The sequence below is a fragment of the Typha latifolia genome, chromosome 8, assembly GCF_019914945.1.
Source record: "Typha latifolia isolate L0001 chromosome 8, TyphaL0001v2, whole genome shotgun sequence".
NCBI classification, from domain to species: Eukaryota; Viridiplantae; Streptophyta; class Magnoliopsida; order Poales; family Typhaceae; genus Typha; species Typha latifolia.
The window spans coordinates 12,489,900-12,510,522 of record NC_133093.1 but is presented as its reverse complement, the minus strand read 5'-3'; the positions used below and the strand labels follow the sequence as shown (position 1 = coordinate 12,510,522).

The following is a 20,623-nucleotide window of genomic DNA, read 5'->3' as shown; positions in this document are numbered from 1 at the left end:
TGACAAGTATTATTTTTGAAAATATTATATTTAATATGTGATTAGGTGTAAATTCATTTATTACTTTACCTCCTTATGATTATATTTATCATATTTGATCAAATTTTTAGATAATTAAATAAGTTTTTTAACGCATTATAAAAATATTTATTATATTATTGTCATCTGTAAAATAAAATAATATAATAATTTATAAAAATAATAAAGTAAATTTAGTCGTAACCAGATTTATAATTTCTCCTATCCTTGTCGGCCGCTTTGCCTACTTCATTTCTATATAGTTTCTTAATAAAAACTAATTTTATGGTTGGGTCTTATTTAATTATATCTTTATAGAGGTCTACTGCAATAGTGTATGCAGATATCTCCGCGGGGCTTTGACCTTCGTTAACAATATACCATTTTGTATCATTTTATGTTGTTGACCGCATGACGTGTCGCGAACTTATAGGGTGACAATACTCTCCCACTTACCTACAGTGTGACAAGGAGAAAATATTATTTGATTTTAACTTAATTTGTATATAATTTTATGATAAATTTAATTTTTATGGTTGGTCTTTATTATTATTATTATTCTATACTGAGAAAGTCTACTGCAATAATGCATGTAGAAATCTATCTCCATGGCTCTCTGACCTTCGTTGATAATAGTATACGATTTGTATGATTCTATACGTCCGTGAAGGATAACTCGAAGAATATCTCATGACGTTGAATTTTTGGCACCTTCGAGTTTGGCGTAAAGTAGTAGATTTCTTCCATGCCGAATTCTGTCGCATGTCACTTTCGTTCATCTCAATTATTGCATTTCATATATTTTGACTATATTATATATTATTATTTTTATATAAGTTGAGCCTTTTATTTATTTTTAAAATATAAAAGTGCATGACCAGATGGAATGTAAATATATTATTTTATTTCTTTAAAGTTAAATAATAGTAGTTTTATATTTGTTGATCTCGTGGTAGGGTATTTAGTGTTAGATGTGACTTTTTGGTATTTTAGAGATTTTAATTTAGTTTCATTTTATTAGAAATTGGAGTTTTTTTTTATTTCTTGTATTTAAAAATATATATTTATTAAGAAATATATGTTTCTTTAGATATTATATCTAAAGAAAAATTAATTTTCAGTTGAAGTAAAAAAATTAATTTTCAGTTGAAATGAGAGAAGATGAATGTGTCATTTTTTGGTATTCAGTTGGATCAAATGGGTGCCAAAAACTCTATATGAGTCTAATCAATTTTTTAAAATATAATTTTTTTAAATTTGATACACCAAATTAAATAATATTTATTGGATTAGATATTTATGTATTAATACAGTATTTATAAAAACTTCCAACTAAATAGGGCGTAAGTGATTTTAATTTGAAATCAAACTGATGGTCAGGGTTGTTGCTCGATAGTTTTGATTAAATAATAAGCTCTATTTTATAAATATTAAAAGGGATAAATGCAGCTCTATTTATAATATATCCAAAATATAGGGTGTTACTGGTAATTTGCAAAACCAAAACAGATAGGCTTTAAATTATAAATACTCGCAGCAGTCCACTGGGCTCGATGCTCGAATTGGATCTAATTGCGTCGATGTCCCGTTGGCCCACGCGGCCATATAAGTACAGCTCTCAAAGACTCAAACCCGCCTCTTTTTTCTCGCTCCTCCTCCTCCCCAACATTGGTTCCGCCATGCTACCGTTCGAGGAGCAGATCATCTCCGACCTCATGGACGACGCCAACGGCGGCCTCGTCGTCCTCTCCTCCGGCCTTCCCCTCTCCTCTCTCGTTGCCTCCCTTATCGTCCTCCTCCACAACCCCTCTCGCGGCTCCCTCCTCATCCTCTCCGCCTCTGAGTCCCAGAAATCCCTCATCTCCCGCTCCCTCCTCCACCTCCAAAACCCTAACCACAACCCCGTCGACGTCCCCGGCGACCTCCCCTCCCACCAACGCGCCGCCCTTTACTCCACCGGCGCCGCCCTCTTCCTCACCCCTCGCGTCCTCGTCGCCGATCTCCTCACCTCGCGGTGTTCTCCCTCTGCAGTCGTTGCTCTCCTCATCTTCAATGCCCACCGACTCTCCGACACCTCCACCGAGGCCTTCATCGCCCGCCTCCTCCGGTCGCAACCGAACTCCCCGTTGATCCCCATCTTTGCTTTCTCCGATCGCCCCCACGCCATGGTCTCCGGGTTCGCGAAGGCGGAGCGCATTATGAAGTGCCTTTTTGTCCGTCGCCTCCACCTCTGGCCGAGATTCCACGTTCTCGTGTCTGCTGACCTTGAAAAGGAGCCGCCAGAGGTTGTCGATGTTAGGGTTTCGATGAGCCCCGCAATGAAGGGAATCCAGGTGGCGGTGCTCGAGGCCATGGATGTATGCCTCAAGGAGTTGAGGAGGACGAATAAGGTTGATGTGGAGGACCTCACTGTCGAGAAGGGGTTGTTCAAGTCCTTCGATGAAATCGTGAGGAGACAACTTGATCCAATCTGGCATACTATTGGGAAGAAGACCAAGCAGCTCGTCAGCGATCTCAAGACTCTCAGGAAGTTGCTGGATTATCTCGTGAGGTAGTTTTTTTTTTCCTTCCCCCTCCCGTCTCCTCTCAAAAGCTGGGAAAGGATAGCATTTGCTGAAATTAATCATCTTTTTAGTTGTTTTAGGTATGATGCAGTAACACGTAGATAAAGCAGAAAACTGATGAAGTATATGTATATGTCTGCATAAAAAAAAGATTTGCCAGATGTGATAAATTGAAGATGTACTTTTTTCTTTGGTGATTTCTGAAGAAGTCCTTTTCTTTTTTTTCGGTGTGATTTAGGTATGATGCAGTAACATACTTAAAGTACTTGGATACATTGAGAGTGTCTGAAGGAGTTCGGTCAGTTTGGATATTTGCTGATTCAAGCCATAAGATATTTGAGCTTGCAAAGAAGAGAGTTTATCAGGTAGTGAGAGCAGATGGTATAAAAGTCAGTGCAGATAGTAAGAGCACCCTAAATAAGAAGAGGAGGGTGATGGATCGCAACAAGAAAGGAAAAGAAATTGGTAACTGCAGAAGACTCTCTTTTCTCTTTAACTTTTTCTATTATTATGCAAAAATGAGCATAAAAATACATCGAGATCCTAATAGATAAATGATTTACCCTTCTTATGTCTAACAATTCTGTACATATTTTGTTATGGATGTTGCTTTGTCCTGGTAAATGAAGCTAATTGTGAGAAAACGGACCCAAGTGGTGGTATTGTGTTGGAGGAAGTTTTGGAAGAAGCACCCAAATGGAAATTGTTGCGTGTGAGTGAATGAGTTCCACCTCTCTGTTCTATGTTATTCAGCTCTATGGCTCATTTAGTTTATCGTTCAGATGGACACTAAATCTACAGTTCTCTTCCAAAGAATTCAATCTGTTCAGATGGAGCTAAGGCTATGTATGCAGTTTATACACAGCATGCATCCACACCCATACTCATGAGCTCACTATCTATATACACAATATTGTATAATACTATAATTATAGTTGCTTCTTAGTGGACCAAAGCTAAGTCATATCTTATGTGATACTCAACTTTATACATTGTATACTTCTATCTTAACAAAAAAGCTCATATACAGCTGCATATCTCATAGACTATAGTGTTTTAACTACTGGGCCTAGCATACTGAAGTTAGCTATAGAATCTTCGACTTTTACATATGAAACCATCCGGCCCTGGAATGATAGCTTCCTTTTAAATCCTTATCGAAATAGTGATCATCCGCATACTACAGGATGCAGTCACCTCTGAGAACATTGTTGTTAGGACTGTCAGCTTATAAATGAAGTCATTCACCTTTTTGAAATTGTAGTACTCGGTGTAGTCTATGGCATATATCTACAATAATTGCATGCTTACATTCTGATAGCATACTATAACCTTTATTTATTTTTTTAAAGTAACTTAATTGTTCATTATTCAATTTGAGGATGCAAGTACAATCTTAGTTTCAAATATTTTAAAAAGATGATAACTATGCAGGAGTTGCTGGAAGAGATAGAAGAAGAACAGAGAAAAGAAAGTCAATTAACTGGTCAACCTACGGTTAAAGATGAAGGCAATAATAGTGACATAATTCTGGTAGCTTGTAAAGATGAGCGCTCATGTTTGCAGTTGGAAGATTGCATCTTGAAAGGCCCACGCCAGGTATTACTTTACGACTATAATCTCGTAAGTCATAGCATTTTATTCTTCAGGTGTCAACTTATTCAGCATTCAGTCATTGCTAACAACCTTCGTGTTGTTTTAGTTGTCTATTTATCCTATTTTTCTTGTTTGTTTTTACTCTTTTATTTGTTCATATTAAAACTGTATAATCTTTTATGTGTAAATTTTTTTTGGATTACAGTGGGTAATGATTCATCTTTGCTGAAATTCACTCTGCTTTCATAAAAAAAAAGAGTCTGTCGCAATTTGTGGATATAGACACTACATTATGGATCCTAATCATGTTCTGCATCTTATATGTTATCCTAATGTTTATATTTTCTGCATGTTGAAGTAAAAATGCTACTGTTTTTGGTAGGTCATGCAAGAAGAGTGGGAGAAATATTTGCTTGGTAAAGTCGAATTGAATGGCTTACGAAAGAACAAGAAGAAAAAATCCCAGGAACCTAAAGGATTTGGTGTACTTGAGGGAATGGTTGCAACTGGCTCTAGTGAGAATGTAGAACCTAGCAGCATTAGCAAACTGGAGAATGATGCCCTACTAGCTGCAGCGGCAGATATCAGCAGTTCTGCTAAAGAGCAATTAGATGTTGGGGATAATTCAAAAACTAGCCTCCCCAAAAGAGGATGTAGAAAGGGAAGAGGGAAAGGAAAATCAAGGAAAGCAATGACAAGTAAAAGTGTTCCTGGAAACAATTGTGAAAAACCTGTGGAAAATGATGGTCTTCAAAAGGCCAGTTCAAATGTGGAAGGTCATTTGGGTGAAACTGATAGAGTGCCTGAAGGGTTTTCACACGATTCTGGTACTGAAGGTCTCATGGAGCCTAAACCACTACCTCCAGTACAATTTTATGCTCTAGACAGTGACCAACATATCCTCGATGTGTGGAAGCCATCTGTTATTATCGTTTATCACCCAGACGTGACATTTGTCAGAGAAATTGAAATATACAAGACCAATAACCCTTCAAAGAAGTTGAAAGTTTATTTTCTCTTTTATGAAGATTCTACTGAAGTGCAAAAATTTGAGTCTAGCATACGTAGGGAGAATGGTGCCTTTGAATCTTTGATCAGACAGAAGTCCCTAATGATGATACCGGTGGATCAGGTTTTACTTTTTGCTAAACTACTTTCTCCATACACCTAATTCCAGTTTTTTGCTAATGATATTTAGTATAAACCATGTGATGTGAATGTGATAATAACAATATAGCAACTAGCAATAATTGTCCTTAGATGTGAAGCATTTGGCACATATATAGTATCTGTTGATTTATGCATTAAATGATCCCTATTATATGACACATGAAGAGAGCTTTTGGACTATTTGAATATCCATGTCATCACCACTATGGTCATGTGGCCTTATATTTCAAACCACTGTTTTCTGTTCGCGGATAATAACAATGATCTTCCTCATTGAACCTAACTGTTCTATTTTTCCCCATATTTTGGGGAAGAACTTTAGTATCATCATTCTGCAATCCTGAAAGCTCAGTATTATTGTTCTTATAATCAAACAAGAGTGTAATGATCTTGTCTTATTTTTCCACTCAAATTAATTCTCGTTTCGGTAACCTTGCTATTTACCTTAATCTTATGATTTTGGGCTCAATCTTGACATGGTTCTGGGTTTTGGCAGAGCTCTTGTCCATAAATTGATGACCTTTCATGGGTCTAATTCTTGAAATGCCATTTCAAATCAAATTGCTTAGCTTGTATTTGTTCATTACTTATTTCAGAATGGTCGATGCATTGGACCAAATGCTAGCAATGGGCCACAATCAGTTACCTCACTAAATTCTATTACTAGAAAGGCAGGTGGTAGAAAGCCATTGGAAAAAGAAATGCAGGTAGTTCTGAACAACCTAAGGTTACTAGTTCGAAGAGGATATCTCAAGGTACACTTGCTGATTTGATTTGTTGGCATTTCAACTGTACTGGCTTGCAGGTTATAGTTGACATGAGGGAGTTCATGAGTAGTCTCCCTAATGTTCTCCACCAGAAAGGGATGAGAGTGATACCTGTTACTCTGGAAGTTGGGGACTATGTTCTTTCACCTTTGATTTGTGTTGAACGAAAAAGTATTGGGGACCTGTTTCAGAGCTTTGCTTCAGGGCGTCTCTATCATCAGATCGAAACAATGGTCCGCTACTATAGGATACCTGTACTTCTGATAGAGTTCTCACAGGATAAGAGCTTTTCCTTTCAGGTATTTTGCATTCCGTATTTGAACACGGTGTTTCAATATTCTGTGCAATCTCATTCAGGGATATACACCATATATTGAAGTACCAACCTCCACATCTGTTCTGACTTCTGAGACATTTCTGCATACATATTTGATTCTAAAGCCAGATATTTTGGACATTAGCTACAAGCCTAAACCTTTTTCCAATGCCTACAAATTACTTTTAGTCTTATATATTGCTATACCAGAATACTCATGTTCTTATGCTTACCAAGGATATGAATATCAAATACTATTAATCTTCCTACTTTCCTAGTATAGCTAATGACTAACAGCAAACACTAAATTTGTGCTGACTACTGAAGATTGACTTGGCAAGGGCCTTATGAACATAAGGCTAACTGTCACATTTCTTTAACGGTAATATCTTTTGTAAGTGAGAAAAGTATGCACTGGTTGCAGCGTTGCATAGCACTCTACAGTCTAGACGATCCACTCCACTAAGCCAGCTCAAATGATATACCACATGTTCTTCCTGTACTAACTTGGTCATGGTTTCTTGCAGTCTGCAACTGATATTGGTGACGATGTTTCACCGACAAACATAATTTCAAAGCTTTCTTTGCTTGTTCTTCATTTTCCTCGGTTGTGTCTCGTCTGGTCTCGCAGTGTACATGCAACAGCAGATATATTTGCATCTCTCAAGGCAAACCAGGATGAACCTGATGAGAGCAAGGCAATGAGAGTAGGCGTGCCATCTGAAGATGGTATTGTGGAAAATGATGTAAGGTAAGGAGCATAGGATAGCTCATGCTTTTTGAGCATTTATCTTGAAATAATTCACATTAATAGGACAAACAATTGTTTTAATTAACTCTTGATGATACTTGTAGAACACTGAAAGATAAAAAAAAAAATTATTGAGCCTTACCTTATTGTCGTTTTTCTGTCTATAATGGAAGCTCCATTCCTCTTATCAAAAATAATCAACTCTCTAGCAGAATTAACAAAAGATAAAGCTAGAAACTATAGGGAAATATGAAAAGTTTTACATGTTTGTATATTGATTATTGTGGCTTTAGATTGATGCATATACAAGTCTTTCTGGTGAGTAGCATTATCTCAGACTTTTCATTGGTCTAAGGTTTTCTTTAAGTGGTGCTCAGGCTCCTTTGGCATGGGACATTATCTTTATATGTGCACATCCTATTTCTTTATTACAGTCTATAACTTTGAAGTGTCTTATACTACCCTGCTATCATTCTTGGTACAGTTCTTCTATTTTATGTTTGAACTTTGAAGCCATTCCTTTTGCTTCTAGATATAGCAGAGTGAGTGTTCGTTTCTACATTTTACCGTATCTATCAAATGTTGTTATTATTGAATATTTTTTAGAATTATCTTTTATCATGATGAATAAGAGGGAGATACGAAAGCTGGGAAGTTGTAATGGATTTATGGTGTTTCAGGGCTGAAAATTACAATACATCTGCAATTGAGTTCTTGAGGCGTCTCCCTGGGGTGACTGATTCAAATTATAGAGCATTGATGGATGGATGCAAAAACTTGGCTGAGTTGGCCCTTCTTCCTGTTGAGAAGCTAGCAGAACTTATGGGTGGTCAAAAATCAGCTAAGATGCTCAAGGAGTTTCTTGATGCAAAATGTCCAACAATGCAATAGTTTTCAATTTGTATGGGCTCTACCACATTGGGCAAAACTGTATAGAGCATCATCAGTTATGCACTACTTCGGGACCCTCACGATTAAGCCAAATTGCAGCATAAATTGGTTAGAGAATTACCACTCTATGATGTCAAAACAAATAAGTGGCAATCACATCCTCCAAATCTCTGGATCAGCAAGACTATCATAGGCAAGCCATCTATCAATTCCTCTTTGTTTTCCCTTATTTTCTTTTATGTGTACTTTTAAAAAATATATATATACTAATCAAATATATTGTTTAAAAAATAGTTGTGGGCATGGGAGCATTTGCACGTGGGTAGACCAGATTGAATTATAGTTTTGGCTCCAGCAAATCAGTTGTTACCACTCATTGCGAGTGGGGGCCACCATATGGATATCATCACAATTCGGCTCCTATTATGCTACGCATTTATATGGATTAGTTGGATCAGCAATCAGATGTTCATGTATGTACTTTTGCAGTTCAAGTATTCACCACAACTTTAATTTGATATTTTCTAACAGTTTTGTTGGTTGATTACAAATGATTTGGCAACAATATACAGAGGAATTGTCTATGATATGTCTTTGCTGATCCAGAGATTCGGGTAACGCGATCATTACTGATTTGTTTTGACATCAATGATGCTCAACACAGTTATGAACATTATGGTAGACTCATATAAATTGGACTAGACATGCGAGATATATTGACCTTTGGAACAGATGTCATGACCACATTGTTGTAGGTCAACCATATATTCAACCCCTGCATTATCATGATTCATATATGATATGGTAATTGGGCATTATTTATCCACTGAATGATAGAGAATTCATGCGATTCCACACTCAAGAGGGTTTTATAGATACATCGGTATGTTTATTGTACTAATTCTATTACTAATTTGGCTAGTATTATTATCATTATTATTACTATTGTACTAAACTATATTCAGGTTGGGGCTTTGGGACATATTTATGAAAGCATCATATATTGATCATCGACCTCTTCTCATCCCCAAGCTGGTATGCTTGGCATTACTAAGGTGGAGGACAGCTGCTTTACCATTAAAGGACGGGGTCGAGGTAGCAGAGATAGAGGCAGAGATGAAGTCGGCCCATCTCATACAATCGGAGATGACACCTCTGAGTATCCTACACAGGACCCAGCTTCATAGCGAACGCAAGCTAGTCCAAGCCAACGAGGTCAAACAAGGATAAGAAGGCCACCTCAATTTTGTTCACCATGATCTTGAGAGATAATTAGACTTTGATTTTAGTAGCTTTGTTTGTAAATTTAAGTTTGCAGACTTGTTTGTACATTCGAGTTAGTAGATTTTTTTTTTTTTTAATTTGAGTTTGTAGATTTTGAGATTATTAGACTTTTGTTTGAGATGCTTAAGTTGAGTTTATAGACTTATGTTTGAAGTTTTATTGCTTAAGGTTTTGTTTGATTAAGTTCTACAATACAAGGCTTGCATATATCTTTTGTTTGAGATACTTACCAGTTTAGTTTTATTACTTTTATGGGATACTTATTCTACATTCAGATTTTCTTATGAACTATTGGAAAATTGTAATTTGTTAGGTTAAACATCTATTAATTCTGTCAATTTTCATATGCTGACCTCGACCTTGGGCTGTCCAAATAATCAAGTCATAATTAAAACGAGTTAAGCTCGATCAATTAGATTAGGGTCGAATTTAATTTCCAGCCAAATTTAAGCATAGACCGCTTTGATCGAGCTATAAGACTCGATTTATATTTATTAATAGTTTATATATTAAATAATAAATAAATTTTAATGTAATCATATCTTTAATTTAATTATACTAAATGTAAACAATTGAAGCTAGATTCTAAGTCAAGCTTAATTAAGGCTTTAATTTAAAATAGGTTTAAATATGCTTTAGTGTAACTAAGAAATCGCCATCCTTCCCATCCCAAGCAACTTGTCCTTATTCATTCTTTTTATTTTGCTAAATAACTACGAGATAGTTTGTAAACTTCTATAAAGATTAGTCATATTATATACGTTCTTAGGTTCGATATGAAATAAGCCTAAGTGTGATCAAAATTAATGTCAAGGCGAGTTAAGGCTCTAACATGTAATCCTCTACTCATTGTCCTAATATGTAGGTTAATTTGGGTTAGTCTTATTTTAGAGTCGATTTTGTGATCTAGCATTAGAGACGCTAAAAGTAGTTATCGCCAACTGGACACTCTTTCTAAACCTATTAGTGTAAATAATTTAGAACCATTATTAGAAAATATATTTATTATTATTAAAAATAATATTAAATAGAAGAGTCTAATTTATAATTAGGATTTAGTTGGGCCACAATGTTATAAAATCTATTGTGTCGCGTCATAGATTTGATCAAAATCCCAACCCTAAACTAAACCTCCGCCACGAGAGACCATAAAACCGTTATACATATCTCCGCCAAGCAACGGCTACACCGCCTTCGTCGACCTCGACCTCGACCACCACCACCACCACAAACCCTAAACCGTAACCCTAACACCATTATCTCAGCCCTACTTCTCCATTCCCAATCCAGCAATGGCGGCGGTCTCCTCCTCCCTCTTCCCCACCACCCTCCGTAGGAACCCCTCCCCCTCTTCCTCCTCCAAAAGATTACCTTTGCCCAGGAATCCCATGGCTTCCATGGCGATGACGTCGCCGCCTTCCTCGAATTGGTCCTTAGATAGCTGGAAGTCGAAGCCCGTCCTCCAGATCCCGACCTATCGGAACCAGGAGGAGCTCGACTCGGTGCTCCGGACATTGGAGGGCTACCCTCCTCTTGTGTTCGCCGGAGAGGCGAGGAAGCTGGAGGAGAGGCTCGCGGAGGCGGCCATGGGACGGGCCTTCTTGCTCCAGGGAGGAGACTGCGCCGAGAGCTTCAAGGAGTTCAACGCTAACAACATAAGGGATACCTTTAGGGTTCTGTTGCAGATGAGCGTGGTTCTTACCTTTGGTGGCCAGATGCCTATCATAAAGGTCGGGTTCTTTCTTCCCTTCCTTTATTTCTTTTATCTCTTTTATTTGGTCACATCTCTCATCAATTCGGATTAGGTATCTGTTAGAATTAGGAAAAGGAAACTACTTTTCTTCTCATCTCGTTCGGATTACGGAACCGAGGGAAAATAAGGAGATCGTATACTCATACGCTATATAGGTGTGTGCTCTGATGTCAAGAAGTTGACGATTGTTGAGTTTATCATCTTCCTTTCCATGGATAACCTCATGGGGTTCAGTAATCAATATTTGAATACAACCATCTGCTTTAACGCCCTCGCAGAAGAGAAAACAGCATCAGAAAGAACAAAGACAGAGAGAGCATCATGTGTTCGTGGAAGGAGCAACTTCTCCATTTCATTTCAGCGATGGCAGTTTTCAGGCATCGGAATCTCATTCTCATAATAGATATCACTATTCTTCGCATGCAGAACTGTTTGCAAGATGAACTTATACGAATCCATTGGTGTAAGCAGAAGACAGACCCTTGGGTCATGTGGATCAACTTGTGGAGTTGCATTACTATCTTTTTAAAACCCTGGAGTATAAATGTGGAGAAGGGAGTGGGTTTCGAGAGGTGTGCAGTGTGATATGTTTGGAGGATTTAGAAGTTAGTAAGAAAGTGATACGAATGTGCTCTTCCCACGATTTCCATCATCATTGCCTTGCGCAGTGGCTGTTGGTGAACCCCGTCTGCCCTCTCTGCCAGAATCCAACATGTTTATAACGCAAGGATGATGGTGAAAGCAGGGAGAAAGATTAGGAATTGTTTCTAGGTTTGTAATTGATCTGATTTTTCTGGATTTACCATTTAGTTGCCTTGTTAGACATGATTGCTACTTGAATATATTTTGGAGGTCTTTTAGATGTTTATCTTGTTTTTCTTCTTTTTGAGGTATGTCTGGTATATCATCATCCTGGAAATTTTCAAATTAACTCCGTTTTGGACTTTTAGAGATTTTTGCAATGAAGATTAGCGAAGTAATACACTTAATTAAGACTGCATAATCGAAAGAAATTACGAAAAAGGGAATATAAGAAAGATAGTGAAACATGCTTCCTCATTTGGCTTCCCTGATTTTATACTGTATATAGCAGAACAGATTATAAATGAAATGATGTCAAATGCAACAAGATAATCACTACATATATGTAAAGGTTATATTTTACCTATTTACAAGATAAGTTATGAGAAGATTGAAAAGATATAGCTTGGCGGTGTTGTATAGGAATACAGAGTATGACTACATGAACATATATCGTTTAATGTAGATAGATTTTTTTTCTACTTAGCGTGTACCGGTTATTGGAAGGCTTGGTGGTTCTGGTTCACATCATCAATTGCCTCTTGTCAAGCTGGTATCATCTTAATTGGCTATATCTTGTTCACATGCTTCTGTTCATTTCTCACCTCACTTGCAATTTTCATCTTCTCAATTTAAATTTAAAAGCGTAGACTTTTCTTACTTCATGTACAATTGTGTGCACTAGGTTGGAAGGATGGCTGGCCAGTTCGCGAAACCTAGATCCAGTTCTTTGGAGACCAAAGATGGTGTGACACTTCCATCATATCAGGGTGATAACATAAATAGCGATGTTTTTGATGAGAAAGCTCGAGATCCAGATCCAGATAGGCTTCTTAGAGCCTATAGCCAATCAGCAGGCACCTTGAATCTTCTTAGAGCATTTGCTACTGGGGGTTATGCATCAATTCAGAGAGTCACACAGTGGAACCTTGACTTTGTAGAGCACAGTGAACAAGGAGACAGGTGCTTGGCCCTCTTTGCCATTCTGTTATTTTTGTTTTTAGTGCTTTTTAATCTTCTAGTTGTTGAAGTGCGAGACAGATTCAAAACAATGGCGAGCTTTATAGATGTTATGGACGACAGTGTCATAGTGCTCATAGGGTTGCCTTTTGAGAATAAAATAATCAGGCTGCATTAACATTATTATCTGACGAAACCTAGAGATTGGCACAAGACTGGCTTATGTTTTTACACATTTTCTAAATGACAACTACACAAGAGCTTTAAGATCTTGAATGGATGCTTTTGAACAGATATATGGAACTTGCACAGAGGGTTGATGAAGCTATTGGATTTATGGTGGCAGCTGGTTTGACTGCTGACCATCCAATAATGACCACAACTGAATTTTGGACATCTCACGAGTGCCTTCACCTGCCATATGAGCAGTCATTGACAAGGGAGGACTCAACATCAGGCCGGTGTTATGATTGTTCAGCTCACATGCTCTGGGTTGGTGAGAGGACTCGACAACTGGACGGTGCTCACATTGAATTTCTACGTGGAGTAGCCAACCCACTGGGAGTAAAGGTGAACTATATATCATGAACTAGCTCCCTTAATTATGTGTTTCTGTGGATTATATGATCGTTTATTATGATCTTGAAACCTCTCAAACTGCTATACTGTGGTAGTTATGCGATGACAGGAACATGATCACATTTACCAGACAAATAGGTAGAAATATTGAAACAGTTTATTGGAGCTGAACCCTTTTGCAACATGAAATATATTAGGAGCTTTCTGAATTTTCATACACATTTCAGTTTGTCCTATGCATGCTCCTTGGACATGGATAGCTCATGTCTCCATCAGTTCTTTTTACTGCTAATTGCAGATTTGAATCAATGCTCAAAGTTATTTTGCTATCGCTTGTTAGCTTATATTCATTTTCATGTCGCATATCTTCTATTATTGCCTTACGGGCCTTTCTGAGATGTCCGTAAATTCTACATAGGTGAGTGATAAACTTGATCCAGCAGAGCTTGTGAAATTATGTGAGATTTTAAACCCTCACAACAGACCAGGAAGGTTGACACTAATTACCAGAATGGGAGCTGAGAACATGCGTGTGAAGCTTCCCCATTTAATTAGGGCAGTGCGCCAAGCTGGACTTCTAGTTACTTGGGTAAGCGACCCAATGCATGGGAACACCATGAATGCTCCTTGCGGTTTAAAGACGAGGGCATTCGACGCAATCAGAGTAAGAATGAACTTGACATGACCAAAATAAGCACTCTTTTGGGATGTATTCTTCTATTCTTAAGACTTCCTATCGTAACACATGTTTCTTGTGCAGTCTGAGCTGAGGGCTTTCTTTGATGTTCATGAGCAAGAGGGAAGCCATCCAGGAGGTGTTCATTTAGAGATGACCGGGCAGAATGTTACTGAGTGTATTGGTGGATCAAAAGCGGTCACATTTGACGATTTGAGCTCTCGGTACCACACCCACTGTGATCCAAGGCTTAATGCTTCACAATCCCTGGAATTGGCTTTTGCTATTGCTGATAGACTGAGGAAGAAAAGAACCAGGACATGGACCAAGTGGATTTCCAATGAACAACCCAAAGTTGCTGTGGTTTGATAAGCTACCACACATCTTCTATGTTATGTACTGGAGGCAGTTTGACCATTTTACTTCATACCATAAGAAACTTCTCACAGTTTTTCTCTTTCTTCTTGCAAGTTATATTCACTAAGATATTTCTCATTTCTCTGGAATCATATGTTCTATGTTTTCCATTTACAGGCAGATGTTGACATGTCATTAGGGATAAATATTATTACTCTGTTCATTTAAAACGACGCATCTTTTCTTCATATTTATAGTGCATATTAATTTGCAAATATTATTGCCAAATGAACGAATATCACCCATTGTTGATGAGAGTAATGCACCTTCTTCTTTAATTTAGATTTACATACACAATGCTTACTTATATAAAATAGGAATATTCAAAAAAATAGATCTTGGTCTATAAGTCTATTCATAAAGTATCTTTAAAGCTAATTCTGGACAATTTTATCTTTTTCTGTTATATTTTATATCTTTTAAAAACCATTAAATTTTTTTTTCCGCACGCAATTTAACCCATTTGATACAAATAACCGCCAAAATTTCTCAACTTTTATACACTTTCAACCCTTGTCGGGAATATTACCCTTCTCACACTGAGCTCATTCTTCTCTCGCCTCCTCCCCTTTCTTACTTATTTCACGTTCTCGAGAGGCAGCTCTCTCTCTCTCTCTCTCTCTCTCTCTCTCTCTCTCTCTCTCTCTCTCTCTCATGGACGCCCACGACCAGCAACCGGAGCACGAGGTTTACGGCGCTGACATCCCCGACGACGCCGACATGGACGCCGACTACGAGGCAGCCCACCACGACGCCGCCGCAGACGAGGAGGATTCCTCCTCCAAACCCGAGGTCTTCCCCTCTATCTCTTCTCTTATCTTCTCTTCTCTCGCTTCCTCTTCTGTTTCTAGGGTTTCTCTCTCTAGAGATCGAGGGGAAGAGCTTGGATGCGCCTGATTTGGGTGGGATGCCATGGGTTCGCAGGACATCGAGGAGATGAAGAAGCGGCTGAAGGAGATCGAGGAGGAGGCCGGCGCATTGCGCGAGATGCAGGCCAAGGTCGAGAAGGAGATGGGTGCCGTCGCACAAGGTACTCCCCTCTCTTTTTACTCTTTCCTGGCCTTTCTCCTTCTTCTTCTAGGGTTCTTGATCTCAGACACTTTTTAGTGCTTGAGAGGTGATTGAGCTATAGATCCGCTTCTTCGTTACGTTTATAGACAAATTTGCTAATTGGCATTGCCATGAGCCGCACGGTGACACTTGAAATGTAATTTACTAGCAATTCCTATTAAATGTTTGGTTGCAAAGACTAAGATGAAGCAACTTCAAAAGCATCCTTATCTTCTAGACACACATAATGTGTTTCTTCTCCATATATAGTGAGGTGTGTGCATTTTTTTTTTTTTTTGAGGGTAGCGATGGTGAGATATTTCAATTTGCTTTTATATCTTTATATTGTTGATGCTTTATAAACACAAGTGCAACACTGCTTGCAGTACTGTCAAAATTTTCATTTCTGTTCTATTTCCTTTTTTTTCATTCTTATTAGAATCTTTCTCCATTTTTACTTCACCATGAATCCTTGTGATAGTTTTTACATCTGATTTGAATCATGTATCAAGATTCTCCAACTGCTGCTGCAACCTTAGCTGAAAAGGAGGAGGTGGACTCTCGTTCAATTTATGTTGGAAATGTGAGGTTTCTTGTCCTTTCTGATCAAGTTCACTCAAATAAATTAATTTAAATTGATGATTACGGGTAGAATATGTGCCTAGGAGAGATGCTTATAATGCCAGAATTTTGTCATGCAACAATGATATCGACATAATGACAGTCCTAATGTGCTTTTTTTTTTCTTCTTCTGTATACTATGTAATTTTGGGGGATATTCTGTTAATTGAGTCATTTATCTGCATAAATGTTGTTATAGAAATACTGCCCTGCTGTTGTTAGTAACTTGCCAACAACTTACTTCAGGTTGATTATGCCTGTTCTCCTGAGGAAGTACAACAGCATTTCCAATCCTGTGGGACTGTAAACAGAGTTACAATATTGACAGACAAGTTTGGCCAGCCTAAGGGATTTGCATATGTGGAATTTGTTGAGGTAGATGCTGTTCAGAATGCTCTCTTGCTAAATGAATCAGAATTGCATGGTCGTCAATTGAAGGTTTGTACATGATATCTTAAATCATACGTATTCCTGAATTGAGCCTCCTCTTATCTGGATGTTCTTTGGTGATATGCAGGTATCTGCTAAAAGAACTAACGTTCCAGGAATGAAGCAGTACAGGGGACGGCGTCCTTATCCCTATGGAGCATTCCGACCCCGAGGACCTTATATGGCTGCCCCTTTCTATTCAACTTTTGGATATGGGTATGGATATTATGCATTTATAAACATTATGATGTTATGTGCTCACAAAGTTGCATCTTTCTGTCTTTAAAAGCTCTTAACCGGTACTTCATTAGGTGATTTATTTTAACCTGATTTGAAATCTCCATGAATTGAGAAACTTGTAGCATGTATGAATTATTTTATGTCTTGTTCCTCAAAGTTTGCTCGCATTGTCAACTTATTGAGTGTCCTTCAGTTATTTGTTTGGATTTCACTGGTTGTCTTAGACATGAAGGGTCAAATTTATCTCTACGTAGGCACATGCTTTCTTGCTCCTCTCTCCAAGTACTCTATTCTAGCTTATATTAATCGTCAAATTTTGAAGAGTTTGCATCAACCAATATTTTTGGAGTGCTTCTAAATTGTATTTTACCTTATACATGGGTTAACTGGTTCTATTAGGTTCTCTGAAATTTCACAATTTGCATTTCTTTCTCTTGCACAGGAAGGCTCCAAGGTTTAGGAGGCCCATGCGGTACAGGCCCTACTACTGAATTTTAGGTGGTGCCAATCCTAGGAGACATTTATGTAGGGTGGCACATGATCATTGTAAAAGTTTACTCCATTGTTAATTTGGTTACCACAGACTACGATCTCTGAACTGTCACTGTTAACTAGGCAAAAGTTGCTATGTTATGCAAAGATTTTTATCAATCCTTGTATACTATCTGTTTTCATGCAGTTTTGATGCAAATCCAGCTACAAGTTATGGTGGCATTACATTTTTCGTCCTAGATTGCACGAGAATGTTTTACTTCAATCTTTTTACCCTTCTCTTAATGGAAAGCCAGCAGGTTCCAAGTGCTTTTCACCACCCCCCATGACTTGAGGACAGAATTTTTATACTGTTGAATGAGAGATTTAGGCTAATTTTTTTTGGGGCGCTTTCTAGTAGACAGATCTGCAATGTGGCTTCAATAGCTTTTCAAGTTTTCTAAAATTTTCCTTTCCATTTCAACGTCAATAGAACTCGGACAGGACTGGCGATTATTAATTTGCTAGCATAGGAACAGACAGGTTACAGGTTATAATGAATAGTGAAGGAAACTCTTATCCGTTTCCTATTCACGTTTTGTAAATTGAAAAGGTCATCTCCCCCCCCCAATCGCTCCAAGTTCGACGAGAGTAAAGAAGAATCTGATCTAAAGAAAAGCGAGTTTGTGCAGGGTTTATGAGACAAGTACAATATCGTAAATTCGAGATCAGCACCTACCTACACACGTAAATTCGCGAATCATAAAGTGTCTTAAGTCTAATAAAAAGGCACATAATTAATATATGGATATATATATAATTATTTTTTCGACTCTCCCGAGAAAAAGCCCATCAGCCCAAACTTAACACACACCGCCACCCCACCCAACTCTACCCACTCAGCCGGTCAGGAGTCAGGACACCGCCCCACCCCATCCCATCCCACCCCTGCGGTGGGAATGGGTGTGCGCGGCCCACTCCACTCCGCACCTACCCATTAGCCCGCGCCGCACCGTAAGCCGCCCTTTACCCCCCACCCCAAGCGGTGCCCCGATCCCACTACCCGACAAAAACCTATACCTTTCCCCTCGCCCCTCTCTCTCCCCCCACCCCTTCTCCCAACCCACCCACCCTCCTCCTCCTCCTCCTCCTCTTCTTTTCCATGGCTTCTTCATCCCCTACCAAAGAAGAACCGAAGCCCTCCTCACCCTCACCGCCCGCGGCGGCGGCGATCTCTCATCCGCCGCCTTCGGCGGCGACGGGGCGCCGCCTCCCGCCGCCGTGCTGGACGCACGAGGAGACCCTGGCGCTGATCGAGTCGTACCGCGACAAGTGGTTCGCCCTCCGCCGCGGGAACCTCCGCGCCGCCGACTGGGAGGAAGTCGCCGCCGCCGTTGCCGCCCGGTGCTCCGCCCTCCCTGCCGCCTCCCCCAAGACCCCCGTCCAGTGCCGCCACAAGGTCGAGAAGCTCCGGAAGCGATTCCGCGCCGAGCGCCTCCGGTCGTCGTCGCGCTCGTCCTCCTCCTCTTGGCCCTACTTCCCACTCCTCGCATCCATGGATCTGGCCGGCCCTAACCCTAGCCCTAACCCTAACCCCTCCCCTTCCCCTTCCCTAGCTCGTCGCCCTCCCTCCCCTCCTTCCTCATCCTCTTCCGATGAGGAAGTCTCCCCTCGTCGCCGCAGTAGCCTCCACCGCCTCATGTCCAACGGAGGCGGGATCAGCGGCGGCGGAATTAATAGCCTCCGTTTCACCATCCCGAAGGCGTCTCGCTCCAAGATCGCTGCCGCGCCACGCCGTGATCCAAACCCCAGCTTCTTTAAGAAAGGGATGGAGATGCGGAGAGAGGAGGAAAAGGACGGTGGTAGCATTGGGGAGATGGCGGCAGCGTTGCGGAGGCTCGGGGATGGGTTCCTGAGGATGGAGCAGATGAAGATGGAGATGGCGAGGGAGATGGAGAAGGTGAGGATGGATATGGAGCTCAAGCGCACCGAGATGATTCTTGATTCGCAACAGCGGATCGTGGATGCGTTCGTAGAGGGGTTCTACAGGAAGAAGAGGGCAAAAGTGACCCGGGAGGATTGAAAAGGTGTTGCCTTTATTCCTTCCTTCCGTTTCCTTTCGTTCTCCTCTGTTGGGTCGATAGGAAGTAGGTTAGTTTATGTTTTACGGTTTCGTCATGGACTTGTATGTGAAATTCTAGTTATTTGAAGTATCAGTGTCATAGTTTTCTTTCTTATCCTCTTGTAGAGCTAGTGAAGATAATTTATGTGCTTGCTTCTTCTTATCTGATCTGGTATTCTGCTTGCTGATGCGCGAACCTGTACAATACCCTTTAACGCCTTGTACTTTTAAACTTTCCGCTAGGAAGATCAAGGCTTTGGTGCTAATTTGGTGCTGTATTTACACCCTTCGCCCTTGAGACTGATTTGCTAAAAGAATCTATTGTTTTTGTTCAAAGATAAGTGATAGTCTACTGGTGGATTAGTTTGTTATATTGCATGCTTCTTTTTGCTGCCATGACCGTATTATTTGAGTTACTGCAAAGTTTTTCTGTGTTATACCATTCCCATGAAGCAGTTTCTGTTTCTTGTATCTCTCACTCACTGTACCAACTGATGTAATACTCTACATTTTAACTTGTTTAGCTGATATGCAACGCAAGGGTGTTTTATTTCTTGTATCATGATGCCACAGTATGTTGATTAATTTACTGTGTGATAGTAACGTTCTTATTCCTCCTTTTTGTTCCTTTGGCTCTGCTGATGTTTTAGCATTTTTATGAAAATTTTCTGAACTGCATCAGTTCTTTTTTTGTAGCTAAATATTTGGACTTTACCCCAAATTAATTCAATGCAATCATCCAATTGTTCTTGGATGAAATCTGGAACAACTATATCTGATAGATGATGTCAATGGCCTGCAATTCTTACAGTGATGAACCTCAGGGTTGCTTACAACTTCTGTTTCATCATGCATGCTTCTTACTTAATCTAATGGTTTCCTAGACATAAGTGCTGCATGATCTGTAACTTTGTAAGGTCATTATCTATTTCACGACAAGCATAAGAACTGTTTTTTCCCCCCAGATTCTTCCTTTTTTGGTTATGCTCATAAGTCACACGGATCCCTAGTACCTTTTGAGTAAGATCAATATGTACTGTTGTTATGTCCAAGTAAATTCTACAGGAAGTTCTACTTGGAATTGAACTTTTTCGAGATGCCAACTCCTATCAAGCCATATCCATTTTAAATTCTCTCCTATATTAAT

At 39.3% G+C, this 20,623-nt stretch overlaps 4 protein-coding genes across 7 annotated transcripts; all 4 read left to right on the top strand.

The window, feature by feature from the left end:
* Nucleotides 1-1,595: 1,595 nt before the first annotated feature.
* On the top strand, nucleotides 1,596-9,582 carry LOC140794123 (DNA repair endonuclease UVH1). Of its 4 annotated transcripts, XM_073145990.1 has the most exons (12): nucleotides 1,596-2,569; nucleotides 2,821-3,047; nucleotides 3,212-3,294; nucleotides 4,017-4,181; nucleotides 4,561-5,310; nucleotides 5,945-6,055; nucleotides 6,154-6,414; nucleotides 6,959-7,182; nucleotides 7,863-8,266; nucleotides 8,368-8,546; nucleotides 8,646-8,956; nucleotides 9,039-9,582. In XM_073145990.1, exons 1-9 carry the CDS (start codon nucleotides 1,599-1,601, stop codon nucleotides 8,071-8,073), a joined length of 3,003 nt encoding a protein of 1,000 aa, XP_073002091.1. In that variant the 5' UTR covers nucleotides 1,596-1,598; the 3' UTR covers nucleotides 8,074-8,266; nucleotides 8,368-8,546; nucleotides 8,646-8,956; nucleotides 9,039-9,582. The 4 variants fall into 4 exon arrangements, with proteins under 4 accessions (XP_073002091.1, XP_073002093.1, XP_073002090.1 ...); XM_073145992.1 differs by lacking the exons at nucleotides 8,368-8,546; nucleotides 8,646-8,956; XM_073145989.1 differs by having other exon boundaries at nucleotides 8,368-9,582.
* Nucleotides 9,583-10,442: 860 nt separating this feature from the next.
* Nucleotides 10,443-14,657, top strand: LOC140794124 (phospho-2-dehydro-3-deoxyheptonate aldolase 1, chloroplastic-like). The gene is made up of 5 exons (XM_073145994.1): nucleotides 10,443-11,087; nucleotides 12,597-12,874; nucleotides 13,165-13,441; nucleotides 13,869-14,114; nucleotides 14,211-14,657. The coding sequence occupies exons 1-5, from the start codon at nucleotides 10,650-10,652 to the stop codon at nucleotides 14,493-14,495; spliced, it is 1,524 nt and encodes a 507-aa protein (XP_073002095.1). The 5' UTR covers nucleotides 10,443-10,649; the 3' UTR covers nucleotides 14,496-14,657.
* Nucleotides 14,658-14,778: 121 nt separating this feature from the next.
* On the top strand, nucleotides 14,779-17,534 carry LOC140794126 (polyadenylate-binding protein 2-like). Its single transcript, XM_073145997.1, has 6 exons — nucleotides 14,779-15,335; nucleotides 15,468-15,573; nucleotides 16,106-16,176; nucleotides 16,461-16,652; nucleotides 16,732-16,859; nucleotides 17,326-17,534. The coding sequence occupies exons 1-6, from the start codon at nucleotides 15,198-15,200 to the stop codon at nucleotides 17,372-17,374; spliced, it is 684 nt and encodes a 227-aa protein (XP_073002098.1). The 5' UTR covers nucleotides 14,779-15,197; the 3' UTR covers nucleotides 17,375-17,534.
* A 660-nt stretch (nucleotides 17,535-18,194) lies between these two features.
* On the top strand, nucleotides 18,195-19,742 carry LOC140794216 (uncharacterized). Its single transcript, XM_073146137.1, has one exon. It carries the CDS (start codon nucleotides 18,517-18,519, stop codon nucleotides 19,435-19,437), a length of 921 nt encoding a protein of 306 aa, XP_073002238.1. The 5' UTR covers nucleotides 18,195-18,516; the 3' UTR covers nucleotides 19,438-19,742.
* The last annotated feature ends 881 nt before the right edge of the window (nucleotides 19,743-20,623 follow it).

Excerpts from the sequence above, each read along its gene's own strand:
- LOC140794123 (XM_073145992.1), top strand. The coding sequence starts at position 1,599 with ATGTCCCGTTGGCCCACGCGGCCATATAAGTACAGCTCTCAAAGACTC. Across the intron at positions 6,056-6,153 it reads CATTGGAAAAAGAAATGCAG|GTTATAGTTGACATGAGGGA; the intron begins GTAGTTCTGAAC and ends ACTGGCTTGCAG. Across the intron at positions 7,183-7,862 it reads ATTGTGGAAAATGATGTAAG|GGCTGAAAATTACAATACAT; the intron begins GTAAGGAGCATA and ends ATGGTGTTTCAG.
- LOC140794124 (XM_073145994.1), top strand. The coding sequence starts at position 10,650 with ATGGCGGCGGTCTCCTCCTCCCTCTTCCCCACCACCCTCCGTAGGAAC. Across the intron at positions 12,875-13,164 it reads CACAGTGAACAAGGAGACAG|ATATATGGAACTTGCACAGA; the intron begins GTGCTTGGCCCT and ends GCTTTTGAACAG. Across the intron at positions 13,442-13,868 it reads CCAACCCACTGGGAGTAAAG|GTGAGTGATAAACTTGATCC; the intron begins GTGAACTATATA and ends AATTCTACATAG.
- LOC140794126 (XM_073145997.1), top strand. The coding sequence starts at position 15,198 with ATGGACGCCCACGACCAGCAACCGGAGCACGAGGTTTACGGCGCTGAC. Across the intron at positions 15,574-16,105 it reads GATGGGTGCCGTCGCACAAG|ATTCTCCAACTGCTGCTGCA; the intron begins GTACTCCCCTCT and ends TCATGTATCAAG. Across the intron at positions 16,177-16,460 it reads GTTCAATTTATGTTGGAAAT|GTTGATTATGCCTGTTCTCC; the intron begins GTGAGGTTTCTT and ends AACTTACTTCAG.
- LOC140794216 (XM_073146137.1), top strand. The coding sequence starts at position 18,517 with ATGGCTTCTTCATCCCCTACCAAAGAAGAACCGAAGCCCTCCTCACCC.